Source organism: Vigna unguiculata, chromosome 8 (assembly GCF_004118075.2).
Source record: "Vigna unguiculata cultivar IT97K-499-35 chromosome 8, ASM411807v1, whole genome shotgun sequence".
Taxonomy (NCBI): domain Eukaryota; kingdom Viridiplantae; phylum Streptophyta; class Magnoliopsida; order Fabales; family Fabaceae; genus Vigna; species Vigna unguiculata.
In genome coordinates this window covers 29,705,867-29,717,014 of record NC_040286.1, presented here as the reverse complement: position 1 = coordinate 29,717,014, position 11,148 = coordinate 29,705,867, and the positions used below count along the sequence as shown (strand labels likewise).

General features: G+C 31.9%; 2 protein-coding genes across 3 annotated transcripts; one reads left to right on the top strand and one right to left on the bottom strand.

The window, feature by feature from the left end:
* The first annotated feature begins 588 nt into the window (after nucleotides 1–588).
* On the top strand, nucleotides 589–5,388 carry LOC114193081 (metal tolerance protein C4). The gene is made up of 13 exons (XM_028082777.1): nucleotides 589–1,120; nucleotides 1,216–1,270; nucleotides 1,372–1,504; nucleotides 1,696–1,751; nucleotides 2,099–2,213; nucleotides 2,346–2,403; nucleotides 2,490–2,608; nucleotides 3,037–3,156; nucleotides 3,247–3,348; nucleotides 3,432–3,504; nucleotides 4,404–4,471; nucleotides 4,786–4,846; nucleotides 4,923–5,388. The coding sequence occupies exons 1-13, from the start codon at nucleotides 922–924 to the stop codon at nucleotides 5,045–5,047; spliced, it is 1,284 nt and encodes a 427-aa protein (XP_027938578.1). The 5' UTR covers nucleotides 589–921; the 3' UTR covers nucleotides 5,048–5,388.
* Nucleotides 5,389–7,170: 1,782 nt separating this feature from the next.
* LOC114195289 (60S ribosomal protein L7-4) lies at nucleotides 7,171–9,192 on the bottom strand. Of its 2 annotated transcripts, none has more exons than XM_028085708.1 (7): nucleotides 9,089–9,192; nucleotides 8,795–8,973; nucleotides 8,579–8,676; nucleotides 8,439–8,496; nucleotides 7,843–7,922; nucleotides 7,659–7,761; nucleotides 7,171–7,577 (listed from the first exon to the last, which is right to left on the bottom strand). In XM_028085708.1, the coding sequence occupies exons 2-7, from the start codon at nucleotides 8,969–8,971 to the stop codon at nucleotides 7,362–7,364; spliced, it is 732 nt and encodes a 243-aa protein (XP_027941509.1). In that variant the 5' UTR covers nucleotides 8,972–8,973; nucleotides 9,089–9,192; the 3' UTR covers nucleotides 7,171–7,361. The 2 variants fall into 2 exon arrangements, with proteins under 2 accessions (XP_027941509.1, XP_027941508.1); XM_028085707.1 differs by having other exon boundaries at nucleotides 8,795–8,978; nucleotides 9,089–9,191.
* Between the last annotated feature and the right edge of the window lie 1,956 nt (nucleotides 9,193–11,148).

The following is an 11,148-nucleotide window of genomic DNA, read 5'->3' as shown; positions in this document are numbered from 1 at the left end:
TCTTCGGAATTTATCGTTCTCATTTTTAGCTGTTACTTTTATATTAATTCGTAAACTGATAAATATTTTTCTAAAACGTCAATTAAAGATTCAATTTACTTTATTTAGAAATATTAATCACTTGATTCGAATTATTAATTAAACATATTTTATTGGAATCAATGTCCTAAAATTACTTAATCCGACGTAAAATAATTGTAATGAACTTCAATAAAAAGCAATATCAATTAATGTTATTTATGCACATAACCATAAAATTTTATCAATGCTAATATTTTTATTTTTTAATAATTATTTAATATTTCAATTATTTGTTTTATTACTGTTTAACTATTACTTATTGCATTTTATTCAATTAAAAAATAAAAGTTATTAAGTTTAATTTCTCGTACTAAAAAAATCAATTTAAAATAAAATTAATTCAAATTGAGTAGATATGAAAATGTCATGTAAAAAGAAAAGGTTAAAACTAAAATAGTAATAGTAAGTAACTAAATTTAAGCATAGAAAAATTACATAGTTTTTTTAATTCTAATAACCTAAATGATAATGCTGTATATTTTTCAGAATTAAAGTTACTCTTTACCCGAACTGAAAAACCTTTCCCCAAAAAACTTGTTATGAAGAAAACACTGATTTGGGTGTGATGGTGTGTTCGTTTCAGAGTTGCAGTAGTTGAAAACGGAGAGAAGAAGAAGAGCTATAAATAATTGGCGCAAGAACATTTTTGTTCCTTCTTCTTCTCCTTCACTTCATTGTGCTAATTCACTTCTCATTCACACGCAACAACACTAGATAATGATACAGTAGCTTAAAGCCCTAGTTTCGTTTCATTTTCATTTTCATTTTGCCATAATTAGTTTCGAAATTCGATCATCGTTCACTGCCACTGCGCTGGGTTCCATCAATCATTGTGAATTAATGCGAACATCCTACAATCTCCTTCGCTCCCGCTTCCGCCGCTGCCACTACCACGCCGCCGCCTACCGTTCCCTCTCCGTCGTATTCGCGAAACCGGACCACCATCCGCCGCCTGTCGTTCCTTCATTTCCGCATCCTTCGAAACCAAAACAGTTTGTTCTTCTCGCCTTCAATGATCATCGCTTTCCCTGTCATCGCAGTATGTTTACTTCTCTTGTCATTGTACTTTTCATAGTTTCGTTATCTTATCTTATATGAATTATTTCGTTCGTTCACGTTTTTCTGCTTTTCTAGGTTTCTTCACCAGAGCTAAAGCAGCTCAGAAGATCGAATTCAACGATCGCCACAGGTTCCTTTGGTTTATTTAATTGTTTTTAATTTCATTTAGTTTGTCACGGTAATGCTTCCCTAATTTGGCCGCACTTGATTCTGTTCGTTGTGTTACTGCAGTCAGCGAGCTGTTAAAACTGCATTGTGGTGTAACTTTCTTGTTTTTTCACTCAAGTTTGGAGTATGGTTAGCTTCCTCTAGTCATGTTATGTTAGCTGAAGTCGTCCACTCAGTTGCCGATTTTGCAAACCAGGTATGGTTTTTGTTATAAACATCATTTTTGCTTATTAGTCTATGGATGATTACGAGAAAAACTTGTTCAGTTTTTTTTTTTCTTCATATGGAGAAACGTATTGAAACATGGCCAAGGGAGTTTCACATTGGAGTGTGTGTGATGCTTAAAAAAACGACAATCTGATGTGTTCTTAATAACTTATTTTGTAGGCGCTACTTGCTTATGGTCTGAGTAGCTCAAGACGTGCACCGGATGCTATTCATCCGTGAGTTAAATACTGTTGATTATATTTGTCGCCACTGCCTCCTTATTTATTTGTTTGTTTTGTACTCAATATGGAGATTATTTCTGATATTGAGTATGCATTGTCTTCACATACATGCTCTATGATTCAGGAACTATTGTGCATGTAATTGATGAAATATGAGTTTGTGGTTATTGGTTAGCAGTTTAATATGGTTTCTGCGAACAATCCTTCAATCACTAATGGTGCAAAATCTAGCTAGACTGAAAATATGATAGTTTACTGTGCCATTCATTTGTATTTCATGGGCTTTGATTTGGATTTTTATCGGTGTGTTAAATGGATGTTTGTCTCTTCTATTTCTGTAGTTATGGCTATTCCAAGGAAAGATTTGTTTGGTCCTTAATATCTGCTGTCGGGATATTTTGTCTTGGTTCCGGTGCCACAGTTGTTAATGGAGTTCAGAACTTGTGGATTGCACAGGTATTTAGCCAAATTGGATATTTAAAATAGAAAATTCAACTTTCATTATACGTACTAGTCAGTTTGCTTGTTTTATTCTTCTGTGAATTATCTCTTATTTAAGTTATTGACTTTTGTGACTTTCTTTTTCAGCCCCCTGAGAATATGCAATATGCAGCTTTGGTTATATGTGGTTCATTTGTCATTGAAGGTATGCTGTCTGCAATTCAATCTGGGTGCACTATTCTCCTTTGTCTATTTCTGTCCTTTCCTTTTTCAATGGGCATTTTTTGTTAGGTGCTTCACTTGTTGTCGCCATACAAGCTGTTAAGAAAGGTGCAGCCTCAGAAGGAATGAAATTAAGAGACTATATTTGGCGTGGCCATGATCCTACATCGGTAGCTGTTATGACAGAGGTGATAACATGTTGTACTTACTCATATTTAGTTCCCAAGCATGTTCAGGTGTATTTGGTTTAAACAAGAATGGCTGATGGATCTTGTTTTAAGGGGGGAGGGGGCTCACTTTTAGAAATAAGATTCTGGATAGATTGCATTGCTTTTTTCCTTACATATTTGGCTGCATTTGTGCTCAGAAACAGCTATTTTGAAACTTGGTATGTTTTTATTTATTAAATGGAACTTCAACTTTTATTCAACCCAAGGGTCATGTTAAAGAGTATCTATCTTTGTTGTCTTTTTGCATCAGAAAAAGAAACTGGGAAGAGCGACTTAAATCTTGTATTCCTGAAAGGAGTTGCATATTTCTCTCTTAAAACCCCTCTATTAAAAAATTTAAAATTTGTCTGGTTTATCATTCTCATATATGGTGGCAAAATATGCAGGATGGTGCTGCAGTCACTGGCCTTTTAATTGCTGGGGCATCATTGGTTGCAGTTAATGTTACTGGAAATGCCATTTATGATCCCATAGGTTCCATTGTAGTTGGCAACTTACTTGGAATGGTAAAAAGGGCTCAGAAATCAGCAAAAATTCCACAGGCATTAGGAGTGGTATCTGTTTTATTTTAATTCCATGCTGCATTAACCATGCAGGTAGCCATATTTCTTATCCAGAGAAACCGACATGCTTTGATTGGTAGAGCTATGGATGACCATGATATGGAGAAAGTACTTCATTTCTTGAAAAATGACCCGGTACAAGATTTTTCCTAGTTTCTACTGGAATCACATAATAACTTTATATCATTCATTTGACTAAGTTAACTTTTGTGCATCAGGTTGTGGATTCCCTCTATGATTGCAAAAGTGAAGTTATTGGACCTGGATTCTTCAGATTTAAAGCAGAAATAGGTTACCTTTCTCAACTTTGTTGCTATTTTTTGTGTTTTAGGTTGTGATTTCTTGCATCAAAAAATAATTGTGGGATATAATTCTAAAAATCCTATGTTTAAAATATGGCCTCTTTGTGTTTTTTTGTAAAATGAAAAGGCACTTTTTTAATTGAATGATATGTTAAAATAATTTATTATATTTATTTAACTTTTCAAAGAAAATTTACCATGCATGGTCTCGACTCGACAGCTATTGACATGTATGTTTGGGTTGATGGAGAGGAGGGAAATGAAATATAGTGGCATTATGGTCCTTTGTTTGGGTTGGTAAAATGACATTGGAATACAATAGAAATTAGTTTGGACTTTATCCCATTGTTTACCTTCCTTTTTCTTCTTAATTTGGGAAGAATGAGATGCAATGGAAATTTTGTTTCATTCCATCGTAAGATATCAGAAGTCCCAACAATGCAATGGATTTTTCATTCCATTATGTTCTATTCTACTCCATTTCATCTCAGCCTTCTCGGATTCAACATATATATCCTGCTATTTATGTGCTCTCAATGTTTCTATTGTTGCTATCTATAAGTCAAAACTGCAGGGTAAGATTACACTTTGATGGGGAAAAAAGCTTTTATGGTGTAGCTTTTTTCGAAAGCTACTCTTTATAATTTATGACGAAGGCATTAAAACTGCCTTTGAGGATATTTTTTTTCTTTACTTCCAAAACTAATTTAATCAAGTATTTATCTATTTATAATTAGAAAAAATATTACTTTTTAAATTAATAGCACAAACAAACAGACTTGAAATTGGAGATTTCTATATAATGAATTCAAATCATAAGCATGTCAATTCAGTTAATATTAATAATTAAGAATGATGATGTTAATCTGATCATTCTTGTTAAAACAGATTTTAACGGAGAGATGGTGGTGCAAAATTATCTTAAACGGACTGGACGTGGAGAGTGGGCAAGACAGGTAGATATGCTTTTATAATGATCATATAAAACCTCTGAGAATATACTGCTGTGTTCTGCTGCTTTGTATTACATGCTAGCAAAACAAGAATGTTTTTGCTCTTACCCTACATGAAAAGAAAACTATCCTAGGGCATTAGTTCACATTTAAAACAATTATGTGTTCTGGCTCTTTGGGCATGACTAGTATAGGTTACCTCCCCCTTGCAGCTTTCTGAATCATTCAACAATAGTTCTATCGTGCGGTTTCCCTGTCATTGTGTGGTTTATAATCTTTAGATATATGAGTTTCATAACAGCCAAGTTTATTGACAGTTTCGTGAAGCTGCAAAGAAGAAGGATGACACTGCCCTGATGAATATTATGTCAGATTATGGTATGCACCAGTAAACTTGATATTTATAGTCTTACTGATGAAGTAATTGCATGCTTACAGTTGTAAGATGTGACAGGTGAGGAAGTAGTTACAGCTTTAGGAAGTGAAGTAGATAGGTTAGAGAAGGAGATCCAGAATCTTGTGCCGGGTATTCGGCATGTTGATATCGAGGCCCACAATCCTCCAACAGAGATTCAATAAATTCGACACCCTATTCTTATTCATTTATATCATCAAAAAGTATTTATGAAAAATTGATTTGGCTCTATCAAATAGTTCTGAAGGATGTTGCTGAGTTACATGCCTCAAGTTGGAGAACTCTTGATACATTAGTGCACAAGTAAGCAACCTCGAATCTGAAAGACCACAAGGCATGTAATATACATTAGTGTTCAATGAGTAAGTAGAAACGGTAACATTTTTGTGTTCCGCGGTTTCTGTCACTCGCAGCAAGTTTCATAGTTCTTAGTAAAAAGTAATTGAGGTATGTTATTAACGCATTCTTTAATATATTATTTTTGACCCTTTATTATTAGTTGAAATTTATTTTGTGTTATAATATGGCGAGTGTTTAATCAATTAATGTCAATATCATAATATTATATATGCCACTGTTTAATCAATTAGTGTTATAATATGGTGAGTCTTTAGTTAATAATTAAGAATGTAGTAAGAATGATGGTGGAGAAAGTTGGTTGCATGAAATTTCATTTGAATGGTAGCATAGCCTTTGCCTTAGACAGACAAACCATGAGTGTTCCTATTACTACATCGAGGTATTGTGATGATCTTTCTGGCAGCTTGACACTTGGCTGGCCTGGTGAGAGTAGTTTGCTTGCTTAGGATAAATACAAAAGAATAGGATACAACTGCCATCTCGGTAGCACATGTTGGGGGCCAAACTGAACTTCGATGTATCTCTTGGTTATGAGAAATTATTAGTAAGGTAGTTCACCATAAGACTGAATTATTACAAGACCGACACGATAACAATGAAAAAAGAAAGTGCTCCTTTATTTGGGCTAATCCGATCAAATAAGTTTCTGAATAATCTATAGGTCCAACTTAAGGTGAACCAGTGTTTTTAAACCTTCGATTAATCTTAGTCGAAATGGCACTTACTATCTATACGAAAATAATGTCCCTAAAACCCTAGAATTTACAAAAATAATAACTTTAGAAAGAATAAAACAGAATTTGCAAATTTGGACAATAAAGCTATTGCTAGTCAAATCAGACGGCCATTCTTCAAGTCACCAGAAGACCAACAAATAAAGCCAACTAGCAAACTAGCGTGATCAGATCAAACATCATCTTAGGATACCAAGATGCTTAATATAATACACTGATTTGAGATGCCTTCATCGACTAGGCATCATAACAAAACCTAACATGATAAAAGAAGTCTTCAAAATATCAATTAGTAACTTCAATATTAACCATAAAATATCAAAATATTAGTAAGCAATTTACTACAAAGTCTACAACATTTTCATAGACTACGAATTTGTCTACAACATTTTCATAGACTACGAATTTCTCCTATAAGGTAGGTGACAATCGAATATAACTTTTTCAAGAGTTTTTATATCCGTAAAAAATGTGAAAAGACAATCTAATTCCAAAAAGTTGTTTAAAAATAGTGAGAGTTTCTTGATTTTTGCCTTAAAATTAGACATTTCACGTTTCTTGATCTTTGCCTTAAAATTAGACATTTCACATATCTTGTCTTAGTGACAAGAGATTTTAGATAAAATAATAATACATTCGTCGCTGCAATTTCGACATGTAGCTAGATTTCACCCCTTTGACACTAGCTACAACATCATGGGGAAAATGTAAGGATAATTAGCTCTTATTTCACCCAAACACCAGGCTATAATAAGCGTTAGTATATTTTAATTAAATTTCTAATCCGCTGTAAATAAAATAAGAAAAAAAATACTAAGGAGTTGTCATTCAAAACTTCACACATTAAATAAAGTCCTATGAAAAATAATTTTATATAAAATACAATATATAACGCAAAACACCGGAATATTTAGAGTACATAAAAACTAAAAAATCAAGTAAAAAAAACTGTTAAAATACTAAATATAGTTTTGTTACGTTAAATCCAAATTAACGTCGAGTTACGTGAATAGACCTACTAAGAAAACTAAGAATGAGGAACTCAACTTACTATCTCAAATTCAAACACGGTTTAATCGAGTTACGTGAATAGACCTACTAAGAAAACTAAGAATGAGGAGCTCAACTTACTATCTCAAATTCAAACACGGCCTATCATAGATAGAGCAGAACAGAAATCTCAAGTACGCATGTGCATATGAATAGGAATATTTAGAATTAAAAATACCAAGCATACTTAAAACGAAAAACATTCAAACTTATAAAAAGATTTTCCAAAGTCATAAAATGTGCTATTCTCAAAATTTCAGATACGAAAATTGTCTTGATCTAAGCCAACAAGAAAACAATGATTCAACTAGTGAAGATTGAACAGTGCCACAGCTCAATTCATTCTCCTGATTAGCTCATTGATGTAATTCTCCCGGTTTCCAGCATCACCTCCTTCAACATAGTGGTTTCTCTTCTTTTTCAAACCACCCAAAGGAGCCTTCAGCTTAAATGGCCACAGGAAGTTGTTAGCCTCCTTAAAGTGAGGTCCAACAGTTATGATCTCGTGGATAAGATCCTCAGTTGAGATGATTCCGTATTTGCCCAGTGCCTGTCAACAAAACAAGTCAGCAGAAATTAATTGATTAAAACAAATTAGTAATGACGAAATTGTAAATTAACACCAACACACCTGCTCAATGATGGCGTTGTCAGTTAGAGCAGTCCTCTGCTTGTTGAGTTTTCCATACCCTCTCTTGTAAATAAGTTCTTTCACACTCTTAAGATTTGGGTATCTACAACAAGAGCAAAAGTCTATTTAGTTGGTAGACAAAACCAATCTTAATATTCAAAGTATAAAAAGGTAACCCGCATACCCATAAGTAACATAAGGTTCAACTCTGTGCAGCATGTTCACGGTGGCTTTGTTAACCTTGAGAAATACACCATTGAATATCTGTTCCACAATAAGCTAAATATAAGTATCACAGAATTTCATACATAATATTGAGAATAAAGATATGAGGTATAACTAATTGAGAACGCACTAATGTATGTCATATAATACATATAACTCATGTAGCAACAAATTTGCACCAACACAAAAAACAATCATAAAAGGCACTCGAGGATCTAAAGCTTTACAACTTCTTGCCCTCAAAAGAAAGTTATTTTATGATAATCCAATATTAAATAATAAGCAAAATATCATAGAACTACCAAAGTCCAATGATAAAACATAAAACCATTGGAACACAAGAAATCTCACAAACTACAGGATTTCCATAACTACTACTAATTTGAAATTGCTCTCGATCACTTACTTCTCCAAGAAAACATACTCAAAACCTCTGGGCTAAAATATCCTACTACTAGTATTAAGTTCACTTTAGAAACACAGCAAGGCATGGAAAACAACAAAGCATCATACACATATAGATTCATTATGTAACTACATATACACAAATAATACCTGTCTCAATCGCAACAGCTGCAGAATCTTCCTTGACTTGGGGTCCATCGCATTGATACTTAAAAAATGCAATTGCATACATTAGACCAACATGAACATTCTAAAATACTAGATAAAATAAACAAAAAACAAATACACACCCACGAATGCGAATGATAAACAAGAGCTTAGCCTCTGGATCCACATAAAATCCACCTTTGAGTTTTGCCTCACGCTTCAACCGAATCAAATCCTTCTCCTGTTAAAAAGGACCGCAAGACACAAAATGTTCAAAACCAAGATAGAACGAAAACCAAAACGCAATAATCCAGACAAAATTAGTGCATCAAAGTCAAGAGAAGATTAGCTGAGTGTACCTGCTGATCGTACTCCTTCGCATACTGTTTGGCTCTGTTGTAGATGAGTTTGCGGCTCTCGGCTCTCTTTTTCTTCGCAGCTTCGAGCGCCTGTTTCTTTGCCAAAGCCCACTCCTCTTCTCTCTTACGCTTCTTCAGAACGGACTCTGGAACAATTGTCTTCGCTTCTTCACCCATCTCTGTCCTTTTCAAAGCAAAATCACACATGAGACTAAAAGTTGAAAAACAAAGTCACGTTTATGGAAGAATCAACAATGGAAGAACGAAGAATGAAAATGGAATGAGACAACAAACCTCAGATTTGGCTCTGCGACTGCGAATTAGGGTTTTCTCCGAGAGGCTGACAACTATGTAAAATGAGAAGAAGTAGGGTTTTGTAGTAGTTCAGTCCTGGGCTTCTCACATGAAAATGAGCCCACTGTTGGATCAGGCCCGAAATCCTTTAGACACCCCAATAGGCCCAAATATGTGCCGGTTTTTGTCTTTGAGACAATTTTTTTATTACTTTTGTGATACATGTTACAAATAGCAAGTTTTCTTACTTTTCGATTCCGTTATTTATTTTAAAATTTGTATTTTCCTTCTTTAAAAATACTCAATTTACCTACTTTTTTTTATCAACATCCTTATTATACAGAAAAATGTTTACTTTTTTGTAGACTATTTTTTTATATATTTTTAACCAAATAATATGACATTTAGTAAATAAAAATATTTTTGTTATTTGATGAAAATATAAATTGGTAAACTGCGGACGTCGAAAAAATTATGTTTGTAGACTTAATTTTTATTTTTATTTTTATTTATAGCTATCTACAAAATTTTCTATTTAATCGAATCTTTCCTATTTGTATACTAAGTTAAATTTTATTAATAGACCATCATCTGATTATAATAATTTCATTTCCTTTTTAACAACAATTTTTTTTCTAGAAAAAAAATATTTAATCATATCTATATATAAACACATTGTATTTTTATATGTTAGTTTTTTTTATCTATTCATTTACAATTTATGAAGTGAATATTGAATCCAAAACAAAATAAAATATTGCAATCAAAAAATTAGTAAAAAAGTTATAATCGGAAAAACATAATTACATTTCTATGTTTTAAACCTGAAAGAATTTCTTTTATAATTTTCATATAAAATAATATAATAAAAATAAAAATTTATCCATACACACAAGATATCGACTGATGATAGACTTAAAAATCCTCACTGAAAGTATTATCTTAAATAGTAAATTGATGGACAAACCCAACATAAAAAACCAACTTGCGAAAGAGGTTTCATGATTATAATTTTTTTTGTATAAATAATTATTTGGTCACCTAATTTTTTGGTTTTGTTCAATTTGATCCTCTTATTATTGGTTGGTTCAATTTAGTATCTCATATTATTGGTTGGTTCAATTTAGTATCTCAATTTTAAAAATGATTCAATTTGGTATTCTATATTAAGTTGGAGATAATATCGTGTCCGTATAAGACACGTGTCAAATCATATAATTTTTAATGTTTTTTTAATTATAAATTATCATGTGTTAAGTTATCGTTATGCCACATGGCACTGGTAATAATTGTTTTCAATTTAGTCATCTATTTTAATTTTTTATTTAATTCAGTACCTCAATTCTTTAAAATGATCCAATCTCCTCCTTTACAATTTGAGACCAAATTAGTATATAAGTTTAATTTTAACTTATATATACATGTGAAAATAATTGTTTTGAATTTATACATCTAATCACTACACATAAATATTCAAATTATTTTATTTTTTATAACTATAAAAAATTTCAAGTGTAAAAAGTTACAAAGGTAAAAATATAAAAAAATTAAATTATTTGAGTATTTAGGTGAAATGATTTGATGTATATATTAAAAAAAAAATTATTGTATCATGTAGATATAAGTTGTAATTAAGTTAATTTACTAATTTGGTCTTAAATTGGAGAGAACAAAATTTGATCATTTTAAAAAATAGGGACACTAAATTGAACCAAAAATTTAAATAGAGGACTAAATTGAAAACAACTATTATTACTCTCACGTGACGGTGAATTGTCATGTAACATGACAGTAAATTGACATCTGGTTGATTATAATTTTTTTAAAATTAAAAAATTAAAAAATTTCATGACTTAACATGTATTCTATCCGGACACGAGATTAACTCCAACTTAACGGAAAGTACCAAATTGAACCCTTTTAAATAATTGAGTTACTAAACTGAATCAATCAATAATAAGAAAACTAAATTAAACTAAACCAAAAGATTAGGATACCAAATCAGGAATTATATTTTTTTTTATTAAATAAAATAAAATCATAAACCATTCCCGGTGCAA